At 41.5% G+C, this 11,250-nt stretch overlaps 3 protein-coding genes across 5 annotated transcripts in view; 2 read left to right on the plus strand and 1 right to left on the minus strand.

Moving 5' to 3' along the window:
• Positions 1 to 369: 369 nt before the first annotated feature.
• On the plus strand, positions 370 to 3,249 carry pdcl (phosducin-like). The gene is made up of 4 exons (XM_085359900.1): positions 370 to 438; positions 1,239 to 1,426; positions 1,684 to 1,865; positions 2,276 to 3,249. The coding sequence occupies exons 2-4, from the start codon at positions 1,252 to 1,254 to the stop codon at positions 2,837 to 2,839; spliced, it is 921 nt and encodes a 306-aa protein (XP_085216026.1). The 5' UTR covers positions 370 to 438; positions 1,239 to 1,251; the 3' UTR covers positions 2,840 to 3,249.
• A 3,447-nt stretch (positions 3,250 to 6,696) lies between these two features.
• Positions 6,697 to 8,677, minus strand: rpl28 (ribosomal protein L28). 3 transcript variants are annotated; one of them, XM_085358400.1, is made up of 5 exons: positions 8,642 to 8,677; positions 8,081 to 8,168; positions 7,447 to 7,570; positions 6,930 to 7,048; positions 6,697 to 6,824 (listed from the first exon to the last, which is right to left on the minus strand). In XM_085358400.1, the coding sequence occupies exons 2-5, from the start codon at positions 8,159 to 8,161 to the stop codon at positions 6,735 to 6,737; spliced, it is 414 nt and encodes a 137-aa protein (XP_085214526.1). In that variant the 5' UTR covers positions 8,162 to 8,168; positions 8,642 to 8,677; the 3' UTR covers positions 6,697 to 6,734. The 3 variants fall into 3 exon arrangements, with proteins under 3 accessions (XP_085214526.1, XP_085214525.1, XP_085214527.1); XM_085358399.1 differs by having other exon boundaries at positions 8,611 to 8,652; XM_085358401.1 differs by lacking the exon at positions 8,642 to 8,677 and adding an exon at positions 8,602 to 8,622.
• Positions 8,678 to 8,939: 262 nt separating this feature from the next.
• Positions 8,940 to 11,250, plus strand: part of LOC146629180 (uncharacterized) — a 3,647-nt gene continuing 1,336 nt past the window's right edge. Inside the window, exons 1-3 of the mRNA XM_085358403.1 lie at positions 8,940 to 9,336; positions 9,471 to 9,585; positions 10,723 to 10,832. Coding sequence (XP_085214529.1) covers positions 9,246 to 9,336; positions 9,471 to 9,585; positions 10,723 to 10,832 — 316 coding nt within the window. The 5' untranslated portion in view covers positions 8,940 to 9,245. The remainder of the gene's footprint in view (positions 9,337 to 9,470; positions 9,586 to 10,722; positions 10,833 to 11,250) is intronic.

Consider the following 11,250-nt stretch of genomic DNA (forward strand, 5'->3'; position numbering starts at 1 on the left):
AAGTCCAAACTCACAATAAAGTCAAAACTAAATATTACAGTGTCACCACAGTGGGTTGACATATTAGTTTGGATGGAAACAGTATCATAACTAACTATTTAGAAAGCAGTTCGGATCTTCTACTGCTTGATTACGTCATTTTTAAGCTTATAAGTAAATTAAATACTCGCGTGCTGCAATTGTTTGCAAAGCTATAGAAAGTAAAATTGTTTCGTTACAATTATCGGAGAGGTGAGTTTCAGTGTGTCTACATAACAGACAGGATGCAGTTTAAACTGGCTGCAGTTTCGACTTCATTCCGATTCTCTTTACCCACGAATCATTATTAAGACACGTCAGTGAACCCTGAAGGCATCACGTTTGTGTGGAAGAGCGGCTTGAGGCGGCTGAACTAGTGGATTAAGCTCGGGCAGCCAGCGAGCCGGTTATTAAATTGAGGTAAGAAGCCGGGTGGTTACAAGTAGTGGATGTATTGTGTCGTTTTAATGCAATATATGATGTAGGAGTCGGCTTCGTTTTAACACAATCTCGGGTAATGGCTGCCGCGGACTCCCAGGAAGTCAGCATAGGAGAAGTAGCTAACCCACGTAGCTAATGCTAACCACCTTACTTTCTACAAACACCCAGCCCACCAGCTGTTCGGCCCGCGTCCTTCTTACATAAACAAGCTAATTGGATTGTCGCCATTTTCTTTTCAGTACGGCACATGTACTGAAACAACAGCAATAGTGAATGTAAATGGTTGAGCTATCTGTCTCAACATCGGCAGAGGCTCTCAGATCAACTCTCGTTAGCTGTTATCTTCGCTGTCAGCTGCTGTGCTGGGACAATAATAAAGCAGCACAGTCCCAATTCATGCCTCATATTGTGTATGCTGTCATAAGTAAGAGGGCAGTGTGAGGAATGTCTCTCTCCCCGTCTGCCCATCTGTACACACCGGCTCTCTTACTTACGGATCGGTGCATCACAAAAGGCCTCTTAGCTTAAGTTTAATAAACTGGCACACTTACTCTAAGCTATGTATAGTGTGTGGCCCACTTTATGTACATAAGCCTTTTCTAGCTGTGTTTATCTGTCTGGATTATACAGCACTATACTGGACTATTAAGCAATGAACGCGTTTTTTATCCGATTTATCCAGATTTTTATCAGTGAGGTTAGAAGTCTTTAATATCTCGGAGTCGTTGTATTGTGTGCTTATTATTCATTATTAAACTAGTTCATACTGCTTCCCACAGGCGAGCCGTCATCATGACTACTCTGGATGACAAGATCCTGGGAGAGAAGCTGCAGTATTACTACAGCAGCAGTGAGGATGAAGGCAGCGACAATGATGATGAGGATGGGGAGAACAAGACCATTAGGGATGCTGAAGTCACGGAACCCGAGATAGACTACAGCGCAGATGGAAGTGCTGTGAACACAGGTTGTACAAACAGATGTAGTGCATTCACAGGAAAGAAAAAAAAATTGATCCCTTGTCACAAGGCAGCAGCCCAAATGACATCTAAATAAATTATCTGGTTATTTTTGACAAATAAAAATGTCAGAAACTTTTTTTTTTAAAAATCCTTGGAGCTTCCCTCATTTTTAAGCCATCCTTGTGTTTGACTTTAATCAATCTTTCATCTGTGTCATAAGAATATAGAGTGTGTTATGGTAACAGTGGCTGTTCTGTGTCAGGGCCCAAGGGTGTGATCAATGACTGGAGGAAGTACAAGCAGCTTGAGGTGGAGCAGAAACAAGAGCAGAAGAAGGAGATGGAAAGACTGATCAAGAAGCTGTCGATGACATGCCGCTCTAACCTTGACCAGGAAAAGGACCAAGAGAAACAGAAGGCACTTCAGGAAAAAATCCAAGGCAAAGTAAGTAAATCAGACTAACAGAAGACACATGAAAGACCTCTGAAAACCCTCGTTTAGCTCAGACCTATTGTTGCTGATCAGTGGCATCCCTCCTGGGGTGAATGTAGGCAAAGAGCTGATTATCAAGGACAGCGTGAACATGGTAAAACAAAAAAACTTCTATTTTCTAGACTCTGCACCATTGATTGTATTTGTGGATGGAACAAACAACATACATCATATACTCAATAGGCTCAAGATGCTTTTTCTTTTTTTCTTTAATGAATAAAACTCGGTCTAGTTTATTCCAGTTTTTGTCCATAGTCCACTCTCTCCTGGCTGTAGATTCATATTCAAAGAATACAAAGAAGTGTGAATTGTGTTGCACACACTCGTCTGATTTTGTATGTTCATTCCTGTCTGCTTCACAGATGACCATGCAGGAGTACAACATGCTTCAGGAAGAAGAGGATGATGAAGAATTCCTCCAGCATTACCGCATGCAGCGCATCGAAGAGATGCGGCGCCAGCTGTGCCGCGGCAAGCGTTTTGAGCAGGTCTACGAGCTAAACAGTGGGGAGGAGTTCTTAGAGGCTTTAGACAAAGAGGACAAAAGCACCCTGGTCATGATCCACATCTACGAGCCGGACGTCCCGGGCTGCGAGGCCATGAGCGGCAGCCTGATGTGTCTAGCTCAGGAATACCCGCTGGTCAAGTTCTGCAGCGTGCGCAGCTCAGCCATCAGCACCAGCGCACTGTTCAGAGACAGCGCTCTGCCTGCTCTGCTCGTTTACAAAGCCGGGGACCTGATCGGCAACTTTGTGCGGCTCACAGATCAGCTCGGGGAAGACTTCTTTGCCGTAGACCTGGAGGCCCTGCTGCGGGAGTACGGCTTGCTGCCCGAAAAGCCTCCCGTCATCCCAAAGATGGTTCGCAACGGAGCCATCATACAGAGCACTGTGAGCGACGAGGACTCTGACCTTGATATAGACTAGAGCCATAGCTTCTAACATGTATGATATGCTTGGGAAAACTGTGTACACAGATGTGGCCCCTCTGTAGCAACAGAGCGAGCCTTGACTGACACCTCACCACTCACGCAGCCACACACAACCAGCATTAAAGCAGAACCAAAAGTGAGTGCAGACACCACAACTTAGTGCATTTCATCCTATCATTCCATAGTAAATATGAGTTATTTGATGAGTGTAAATATCATTATCAGAGGGTTTCAGAATACTGTAGATGTTTTACGTTTTGTTTGAGCTGACAACTTTACCTATTTATTGTGTTAAACCACATTGCCGTGTATTCATGTGCTTCACTGTGTAGAATAGAAAACCTTTGGGCCAAACTAACTATTAGTTAATTTTCTAACTTTTATATGTGCTCCACCATATCAAATAGTCAGGACAATAAAGTGTAAAGTGTTTGGACTTGGTATTTTGTTGTCTTTTTATTTGCTGGAATCTATGTAAAGTTTAAACTGCATCATCAACATTATTCAGTTTAATTCAGTTGTACTTTTGTAGTGCCAAAATCTGCCTTTATATTGTAAGTTAAAGACCCTGCAATGTTAGAAGGACAAGCCCCAACAAGCAGTTATGAGCGATCACTTGGTGACAGTGGGAAGGAAAAACTCCCTTTCAACAGGAAGAAACCTCCAGGCTCAGGTTGAATCAGCCATCTGCTGCAAGTGGGTGAGGGGAGGGAGACGGGATGAAAGAAACACTGTGGAAGAGGGCCAGAGGTTAGTAAAAACTAACGATTAGAGGTGAGTGAAGAAGAAACACTCATTGCATCATGGGAGGTCTTTAAGATAAGATGGGACCTGATTATTCAGGATGTTTTATGTGAGGAATTTAAATTCGATGTGCTTTCTTATATAAAAAGAAGGGGTGGCACTAAAAGTGTCCTGAACTAAATGAATTCTAAAAGTCCTCTATCAAGCTTGTGATGGAGCAGAACTTGCAAAGAGGTAAACAAACTATTTTATTTTTTAAAAACAGGTAATCAGGTGATTGCAATAATAATTACCAATGTGCTGGTGATATTTACATATTGTGTAAAAGAAAAGTGCCTGGAGGCGTTTCAAGATGACTGCCAAGTGGTTCAACTGAAGAACGACTTTGGCTGCTTTAACATTTTATTGTTTTTAAAACAGGAACTGGTGAACAACGTAAAGCGTTGGGGTAGAAGTGTTTAAGGTGAAAACACCTGAGTGATAACTAGTGTTGTTGAAACTGGAGGGCCAAGAGTGCCAAAATGAATTAAATAAGTAAATAAATAATAAATTACACATTTCAGTAATTAACTATTTCAAATTGGAAATAATCTATTACATCTTTTCAAATAAATTCATTGATATTTCAGTAATTATTTCTATTTCATTACTTAGTTTTTTTTAAATTGGAAAGAATTATTGTTTCATTTTATAGCAGGTAAAGTGGCTTTAGCTGTACTCAGGCAAACACAAAAATTAGCAGTTAGCTTTATTTTTCAGTAAAGTTCACAGCATTTCCATTTAGAGTTACAAAAACCAACTTTCTGAGTTCAGCTTAGTTATAAACATTTATTGTATTTCATTAATACAATAAATGGCTAAAAAGTAAGGCAACTCCCTGTGTTTAACCTGCTCTCAGTCTGCTTTCTACACCCACATGAACTTTTCGCTCCAGTGAATCCTCCCCAGAGGTGATTTGTACACAGGATTGACAGGTCAACTCTTCAAATCTTGTCGGCTCAATAATTCCTCTGAACAGGAAGAGCGGTGGCATCGATACTCGCTGTTCAACCATATTAAATTGCACAATACAGCCTGCAGCGGCCATGAGGAGTTGACTCAACTTTTCTGACATCAGACCGCTGCAGCCTACAGGCATCTCATCATTATCAGCAGCAGCTGCAGCAGGATCAGCAGGCGTATGAGGTGTGCTCCGTGACCGTGGAGAGGAGCTGCTGAGCCATGCAGGCCATGCCCACAAAAGGTGTTTTCCAGCAGGAGGTGGGTTTCTGCACTGATACCTGCCAGGAAAGGAGAAATTCTGTCACACTTTGTCAGCTGGGGTGTGCATTAGGCAGCTGGTTTATCCCAAAGTGCAACTCATTAACCCTCTGCTGTCCACACAGCCATGAAATCAATGCAAACTAATGCAGTGAGCACAGCTCTGTGAAGTCACGGGAGTAGTTTCAGCCAGCTGCAGACATACACACCATGTTCTGACCATTCGTCCCACAGATGCTGGACATCTTCATCATGATGTTCATGGTGATGATCTGGGTCTGTATCAAAAACAGAGAATTGCTCTGTTAATATCTTTTATTCTGCGAACAGCACAGACTATATGAAAAAAAAAAGCAAAACATCCTGCATCCTAATCGAGCCCTGAAGTGCTAATGTGTATGCAGAGAGTGCACGAGTTAACACAAAGAGCTGGGAGAGGATTAAAACATACAGAACATGAGGAGTAAATGAAAGGGGAAAAGCCGTTTTGACCTTGGACGCCAACATTTCATCCCCATACACCGTCTCAAAATCAGCTTCTGTGCAATTGTCTCTCATTTCAGCTCAAAGATGTTGTTTTTGTGTACAAGAATATGTGCAGTGAAAAATGGAGTAGGAGACACTAAAGATATAAAAAAAGACTTTCGTAACAAAGAAAAGGATCAGAATTAAACACACAAACGTGAAGATTTTATTTCCCATTTGAATTATTTTCTTGCACTATGGATTTTTCATTTAAAGAACATAAATTCCTCAAAGGAACGTTTTATTATTTCATCTTAACCATCATCGTTTTGAGTTATTTTTTATTAAAAACCAAAACCAAGCTCAGCCTGCCCACCTGTATTTACAGATAACATAAAGAGGACTCTGTACCATTTGAGTGAAGCCACAGCATCCGTTTGAGCTCTCTGAGGGCCTTGGTGAGGTTCTCCAGCTGGTCATGGAGGTGGATGTTCTCCTCTATCAGCGCATGGATCGTATCCTGCAGTTCAAAACCCTGACTTTCCAGCACCAGCAGCGTCAGGGTTACCAGCAAAAGCCTTAGTGTCCTCATAGCGACTGCAGCACAAAGCTTCTGTCACATCTTCACAGTAACCCAGCGATCCTTGTCACAGGTGAAGACAGGAATAAATGGTCGGTGCAGATATTGTCAGCTTAAACACGGCAGGGGTGGGGGTGACAATGGTTCTTTCTTTCCAAAGCCATGGGTGGAAAGCTGCCAGTGGGCTGCTTTTAAATCAATCCAATGTTTCCGTATCACTAAGTGCAGTAGCAGAAGCAGATTGCTTCAGTGTGATCATCCTCAAATACAAATACGATCTATGATAACAACGGATCATCAGGGGAGGGAGTTCGGGAGGAGGTACTCCCTATTCATTAACATACAAAACACTGGAAACAAATTTCAATCTAAAAATCACAATTGTAGCTTTTAAGTAAACTCTCAGTAGCAGCAGCATCTAAAGCTAAAGCCTGTCATGTATGGGCAGAAACTTGGATAATCAGTCTTACTCGCCCATTTTCCACTTACTGCCACATTTGTAGTTGTGACAAAACTAATGGCCGTCACAAGGAAACTGCACACCTGTCAAAAGTAACATGTAACTTTTTTTCTGCTTCCATACATCTACACAGCTCATCAGGACTGTTTTCGGACTCGTGGAAGTGAATTATCACTTGAGAAAAAACAAATTATTGTGGGGAAGAAAAACATCCATTTATGTGCATCAATTCCTCAGACACAAACACTGCTTTAAAAATATAACCACATCGGATACCTGCGCAGATCACTGATCTAAAGAAGCTCATGCTCAAAATTGAAGACTCAGGACACTGTTTTTTCCAAACAAAAACCCTTTTATTTATTTATCATGTGAATGAGTTTATGCGGTCTTGGCAGCCCTGGTGCGCTTCTTTTTGACCACAACAGGCTTCTGGCTCTTCAGGATAGCGCTGGCACGACGCAGGGCAGCCTGGGGAAACAAATGAGACGTAAATGTTGTTCTTAAACTTTGACACAAACAAAAATGCCAGCTATTTAAAGTTTCAGCCTCCCCAAAACCACAGATTAAGCTCACCATACGCAGGTCCTTCCTGTATTTGTTCTTGCGAATGATGTGCCTCAAGCTGTTGAGGGTGGCACGGGAATTCTTGTTGATGGTGACCTTGACGTAGGAGTTGGCAGGTTTGTTCTGGCCTGTGCATCAAGAGAACAAAATGAGCATCCAATGTATCCAATGATCCAAAAATATGGATTTTCCAAGAAGAAAACCACATTTCTGTATACTGTGATATACACAATATGCAGAATCTAATACTTCTGCAGTTGTCATCCTTGTCATATCTCACTGTACAACACAAAATAATGTATCTAGTTATAAATTTTAACAACTTCCTTCCCCCCCCTCCCATTAATGGAAATTCATTAGGCATCCATAGATGACATAAACGTTGCTGCTACCTGATTCATAAGGAGCATTTGAAATATTTGTGTTCAAATACTCCTTAAAGTTACTGAAGAGAGGATCGTTTGTCCAGTCTGAGTCTGGACAATACTATTACTCAAACGTTAATGAACCAGCATTACTCATTTACCTGCACGCTTCTTCAGCACTACGACGACACCCTTGCCGTCGGCTGCAGGCTGCACACCTACAGTCTTCTTGTGCACCAACCCATTGAAGCGGAAAGAGTTCCTGGCCTTCAGGTTGTTGGGCTCCTGTCACAAAACAAAGACATTCAGATCACTGGCATGCATTTATTTAATTATCTTGCCTGATCCTGCTGTTAGGCTAGGGAGGTAATGCGGTATATTTTAATAAACATTACCAGGACATTTAAAAATCTCACAACAATTTGATCTTCAGCATTATATATATTTACGGATGCTAGCCAACTAGCATTTCCAGTGCCACCTTCAACTAATCTCACATCTTTAGCCAGAATTATGTCACAAACACAGATACAGTCCAAGCCTATGTGGCATATCCTGTCAGCTCAGCTAATATGCAATTCTCAAACACTAACAGCAGATTGTCTTGCAATGTTTTGTTAGTATGTTAAGGTAATGTACAAAGCCTGGGATCCGTGTTTTAAGTCTAAGTTATTTGTGTCCCTACCATACCACACTGTACATCACTGCTCAAACCCAGTTTCAGTACTAAAGCAAACTTTCTGGGTGCGTAATCGCACGTTTGGTCAGGTTCTTCAGAGTAGGTTTTGTACTCACAGTGCTGTAGGTCTGTCCGTTCCTCTTGATGAGGAAGCTGGAGCAGTTCCTGATGACCATCCACTGCAAATGGGACGACATGGTGAACCTGTGTAAAAGAGGGAAATTTTTTTCTTGAAAATCTGGAAGACGAAAAACCCTGACAGGCGTCTAACATGTTTGCCTGCATTTTCTGACATTAGCTAAACGTGTTAGCTTAGCGTCACAACTTGAACGGACTAACACGGGAAACGATGAGACGGCAAACATCTAATATAGCGAACCGTAGACTTTACTATTCTGTTAGGACTGTACAGAAAACACAGAGAGCTGCGGTTGCTAGCATTAGCGCCACTGTTCAGGCCGGGGAACCGAAGGAGCACGATGAGGCCTACCCAGAGCGAGGTGCTTACAAGATTAATCTTTCCATTTCTACATACAACAGGGACATTTATTGTCGCACAAGGTGTATAACAACAAACATAAGAATAATACCTACATTTATTAACACAAAAACAACTAGGGAAAGAAAACAAATGTACTTTAATCACCAGCTTTTAGCCACCGAAGCGACCACGTTACCTTTTAGCGGAGGAAAGGACCGGAGAGAGCGGAAACCGCTTTACGGAACCTCTCGCTGAGATTCTTACGCACACCCATCTACCTTTTTAAATTGCATTTTGGGACAAAAGCCATATTTTATTGAATTATATGACATATAGCTAATAATTAATATATATATGTACATTTTATTAACGCATTTGATGCTGTATTGAATACTGAATGTAATTTTGTTTAGTACTAGTTATTTATAGAAAGAGCGGAGGAATACGTTCAGCGTAGTAAGTATGTCCACGTCATTAATGTGCGCCTGGTGTTTACAGGCACCCGCCTGAAATTTTACACATAATAATCAGCTGTTTTAACGCCAAACCGATTAGTGTTATGTTAGCTCTAAACTCGAGCCAACGAGGAGCAAAGGCAGGGCGAATAAGAGAGCGATTGTAGGCAAAATCGCAACTTCTGGACGCCGATTTTGATTTATTTCGTGGATGTTTTCGTTATGCTGCTGTGATTGAAAGATGTGAACAAGAAATGTATCTGAGGTCAAAACCTGATAAGTTAAAGGTCACGGCCTGCTCTAGCATGGCAGGTAAAGTCAGGGTCTTGTGATGAAGAGTCAAACATGGAAGAAGAAGAAGATCTGGAGACACTTGGGGAGCAGCTGTACTCTCTGATTTCCTCCAAACACAAAGAGGATGCTGGAAAACTCACAGGTTAGGGGACCTGCGTACCTCAGTTTTTGTTTAATGACATTATATATATATATATATGTTTTTGTCGTTTTGTTTTAATACTTGCAAGTGAAGCTGTAACTTGGCCCTGAAGTCTAGCTTGATCTGTGTTACAGGCATGTTACTGGAGCTGCCAGGTCCTGTGTTGACTCAGATGTTGCAGGATGATGCCATGCTGACCGCAGCTGTGGAGAAAGCCCTGAGAGCCCTGCAGGTGGCACAGGAACCCAGGTACAGAAATGGCCAGTAGTTTTAGAGTGTTATTTTTAAAAAGAAAATAATTTGTAAGTTACACTATATGGACAAAAGTACTGAGTACTGCCATTCAGTCACCTTTAGAAACTTTTGTGAAAGAATGGGTCATTCTAAAGGGATCACTGAAGTTGATTGTGGTGCTGTAATAGTATGTCGCTATTGCAAAAGGTCAGTTTGTAATATTTTTCCCTCTCTAGATCGACTGTAAATAGTGTTATTGCAAAGCGGAGCAAAGCCACAACATTGAGCGGTAATGCAAACAGGGCATAAAAAGTGCCAATGCTCTGCAGAACCCCAAACCTCCTTTCACATTAACATCAGCATAAAACCTGTGCAACAGGAGCTTTCTGGTATGAGTTTCCATGACTGAGCTGCTCCTGTAGGTGTAATGTGGCTTCTGGTCAGCCCAGTTTTTTGTCCATTTTGTGTATGTGTCAGATTTTTAAGCATGACATTGTTATGAGTCAAAGGTCCAAATGGGAGTAAAATGATCCCAGGTGAGGAATAAGAGGAGATGACAAGGCTGGACTTTTCAAGGGGGACAAAGGCCAGAATAACACAAAAAAACTTAAATAGAAAATTACCAGCATCCACAGAAAAGAGACACCACAAGCAAAAATGGCAGTTCACCTCTATAGGCCTTGGCTTAGGTTAATGGTAAACCCCAAACCAGGGGTGGGCAACTCCAGGCCTCAAGGACCGGTGTCCCTGCAGGTTTTAGGTTTTTTGAACCTAACACAGCTGATTTAATTGGCTAAATTAGCTCCTCAACATGTCCTGAAGTTCTTCAGAGGCCTGGTAACGAACTAATCATGTGATTCAGGTGTGTTGACCCAAGGTGAGATCTAAAACCTGCAGGACACCGGCCCTCGAGGCCTGGAATTGCTCACCCCTGCCCTAAACACCTGGTGAATTAAATCTGTATCATAAGACCTGACAAAGACAGTTTCAAAACAAGATGTGCCGGCACTCCTAAGAGGCATTGTGACCTTTCTTTCTTTTACATAGGCCACAGGAGAGCTTTACCTTTGGAGTAAATAACAGTAACACACATGGGATTTATCTGAATGTCAAAACATTTCAGCGAGTGTATTCTCATGTCTTTCTTTACAGTCAGGTATGTAAGGATGAGGATGATGTGTCAGTGTCTTCTGACTCTCTGGGGGAGCAGCTATTTGAGCTGGTGGATGTTTACAACACAGGCCACTCACAGAAAATCACAGGCAAGTAAAATGTCTCAATAAACAACCCATAATATGTGTGTGAGATTTCACCTTGAAACAAAGCTCCAAATGAGTAAATTTTAATGCAGGCTTGGTCAAACAGTTGTATGCTAACCTTTTTGGTGACTTCTAATATAAATTAAACTACATGTTCAGCTTATTTCAAATAAACCCTTTAAAATCGTTGCCTCTTTAGTTCTGCTTTCTGTCTCACACACTCTGTTTCATGTTTTATATTTTTAAGTAAATTTCAATGATTCTTTTACTAAAGAAGGGAATGAGTGGACACTTTTATTCTTGCTAATCTTCATAAGAAGATAGTAATTCATTTTCCCCCTCATTTTAAACGTATGATCAAATTATGTTGTTAGATCCTGAAAAACATTCTCAGCTGTATATTTTTGTGCCAATAAATAAA

The sequence above is a fragment of the Diplotaxodon limnothrissa genome, linkage group LG7 (assembly GCF_057381915.1).
Source record: "Diplotaxodon limnothrissa isolate DT_005_m linkage group LG7, D_limnothrissa_male_GT1.1, whole genome shotgun sequence".
Classification (NCBI taxonomy): Eukaryota; Metazoa; Chordata; class Actinopteri; order Cichliformes; family Cichlidae; genus Diplotaxodon; species Diplotaxodon limnothrissa.

Bases quoted from the DNA above. Each gene is read 5' to 3' on its own strand.
- rpl28 (XM_085358400.1), bottom strand. From the start codon at position 8,161: ATGTCGTCCCATTTGCAGTGGATGGTCATCAGGAACTGCTCCAGCTTC. The intron at 7,571-8,080 runs GTGAGTACAAAA...GTTTTGTGACAG, and splicing joins ACGGACAGACCTACAGCACT to GAGCCCAACAACCTGAAGGC. The intron at 6,825-6,929 runs GTGAGCTTAATC...TTGTTTCCCCAG, and splicing joins ACAGGAAGGACCTGCGTATG to GCTGCCCTGCGTCGTGCCAG.
- pdcl (XM_085359900.1), top strand. From the start codon at position 1,252: ATGACTACTCTGGATGACAAGATCCTGGGAGAGAAGCTGCAGTATTAC. The intron at 1,427-1,683 runs GTTGTACAAACA...GTTCTGTGTCAG, and splicing joins TGGAAGTGCTGTGAACACAG to GGCCCAAGGGTGTGATCAAT. The intron at 1,866-2,275 runs GTAAGTAAATCA...TCTGCTTCACAG, and splicing joins AGGAAAAAATCCAAGGCAAA to ATGACCATGCAGGAGTACAA.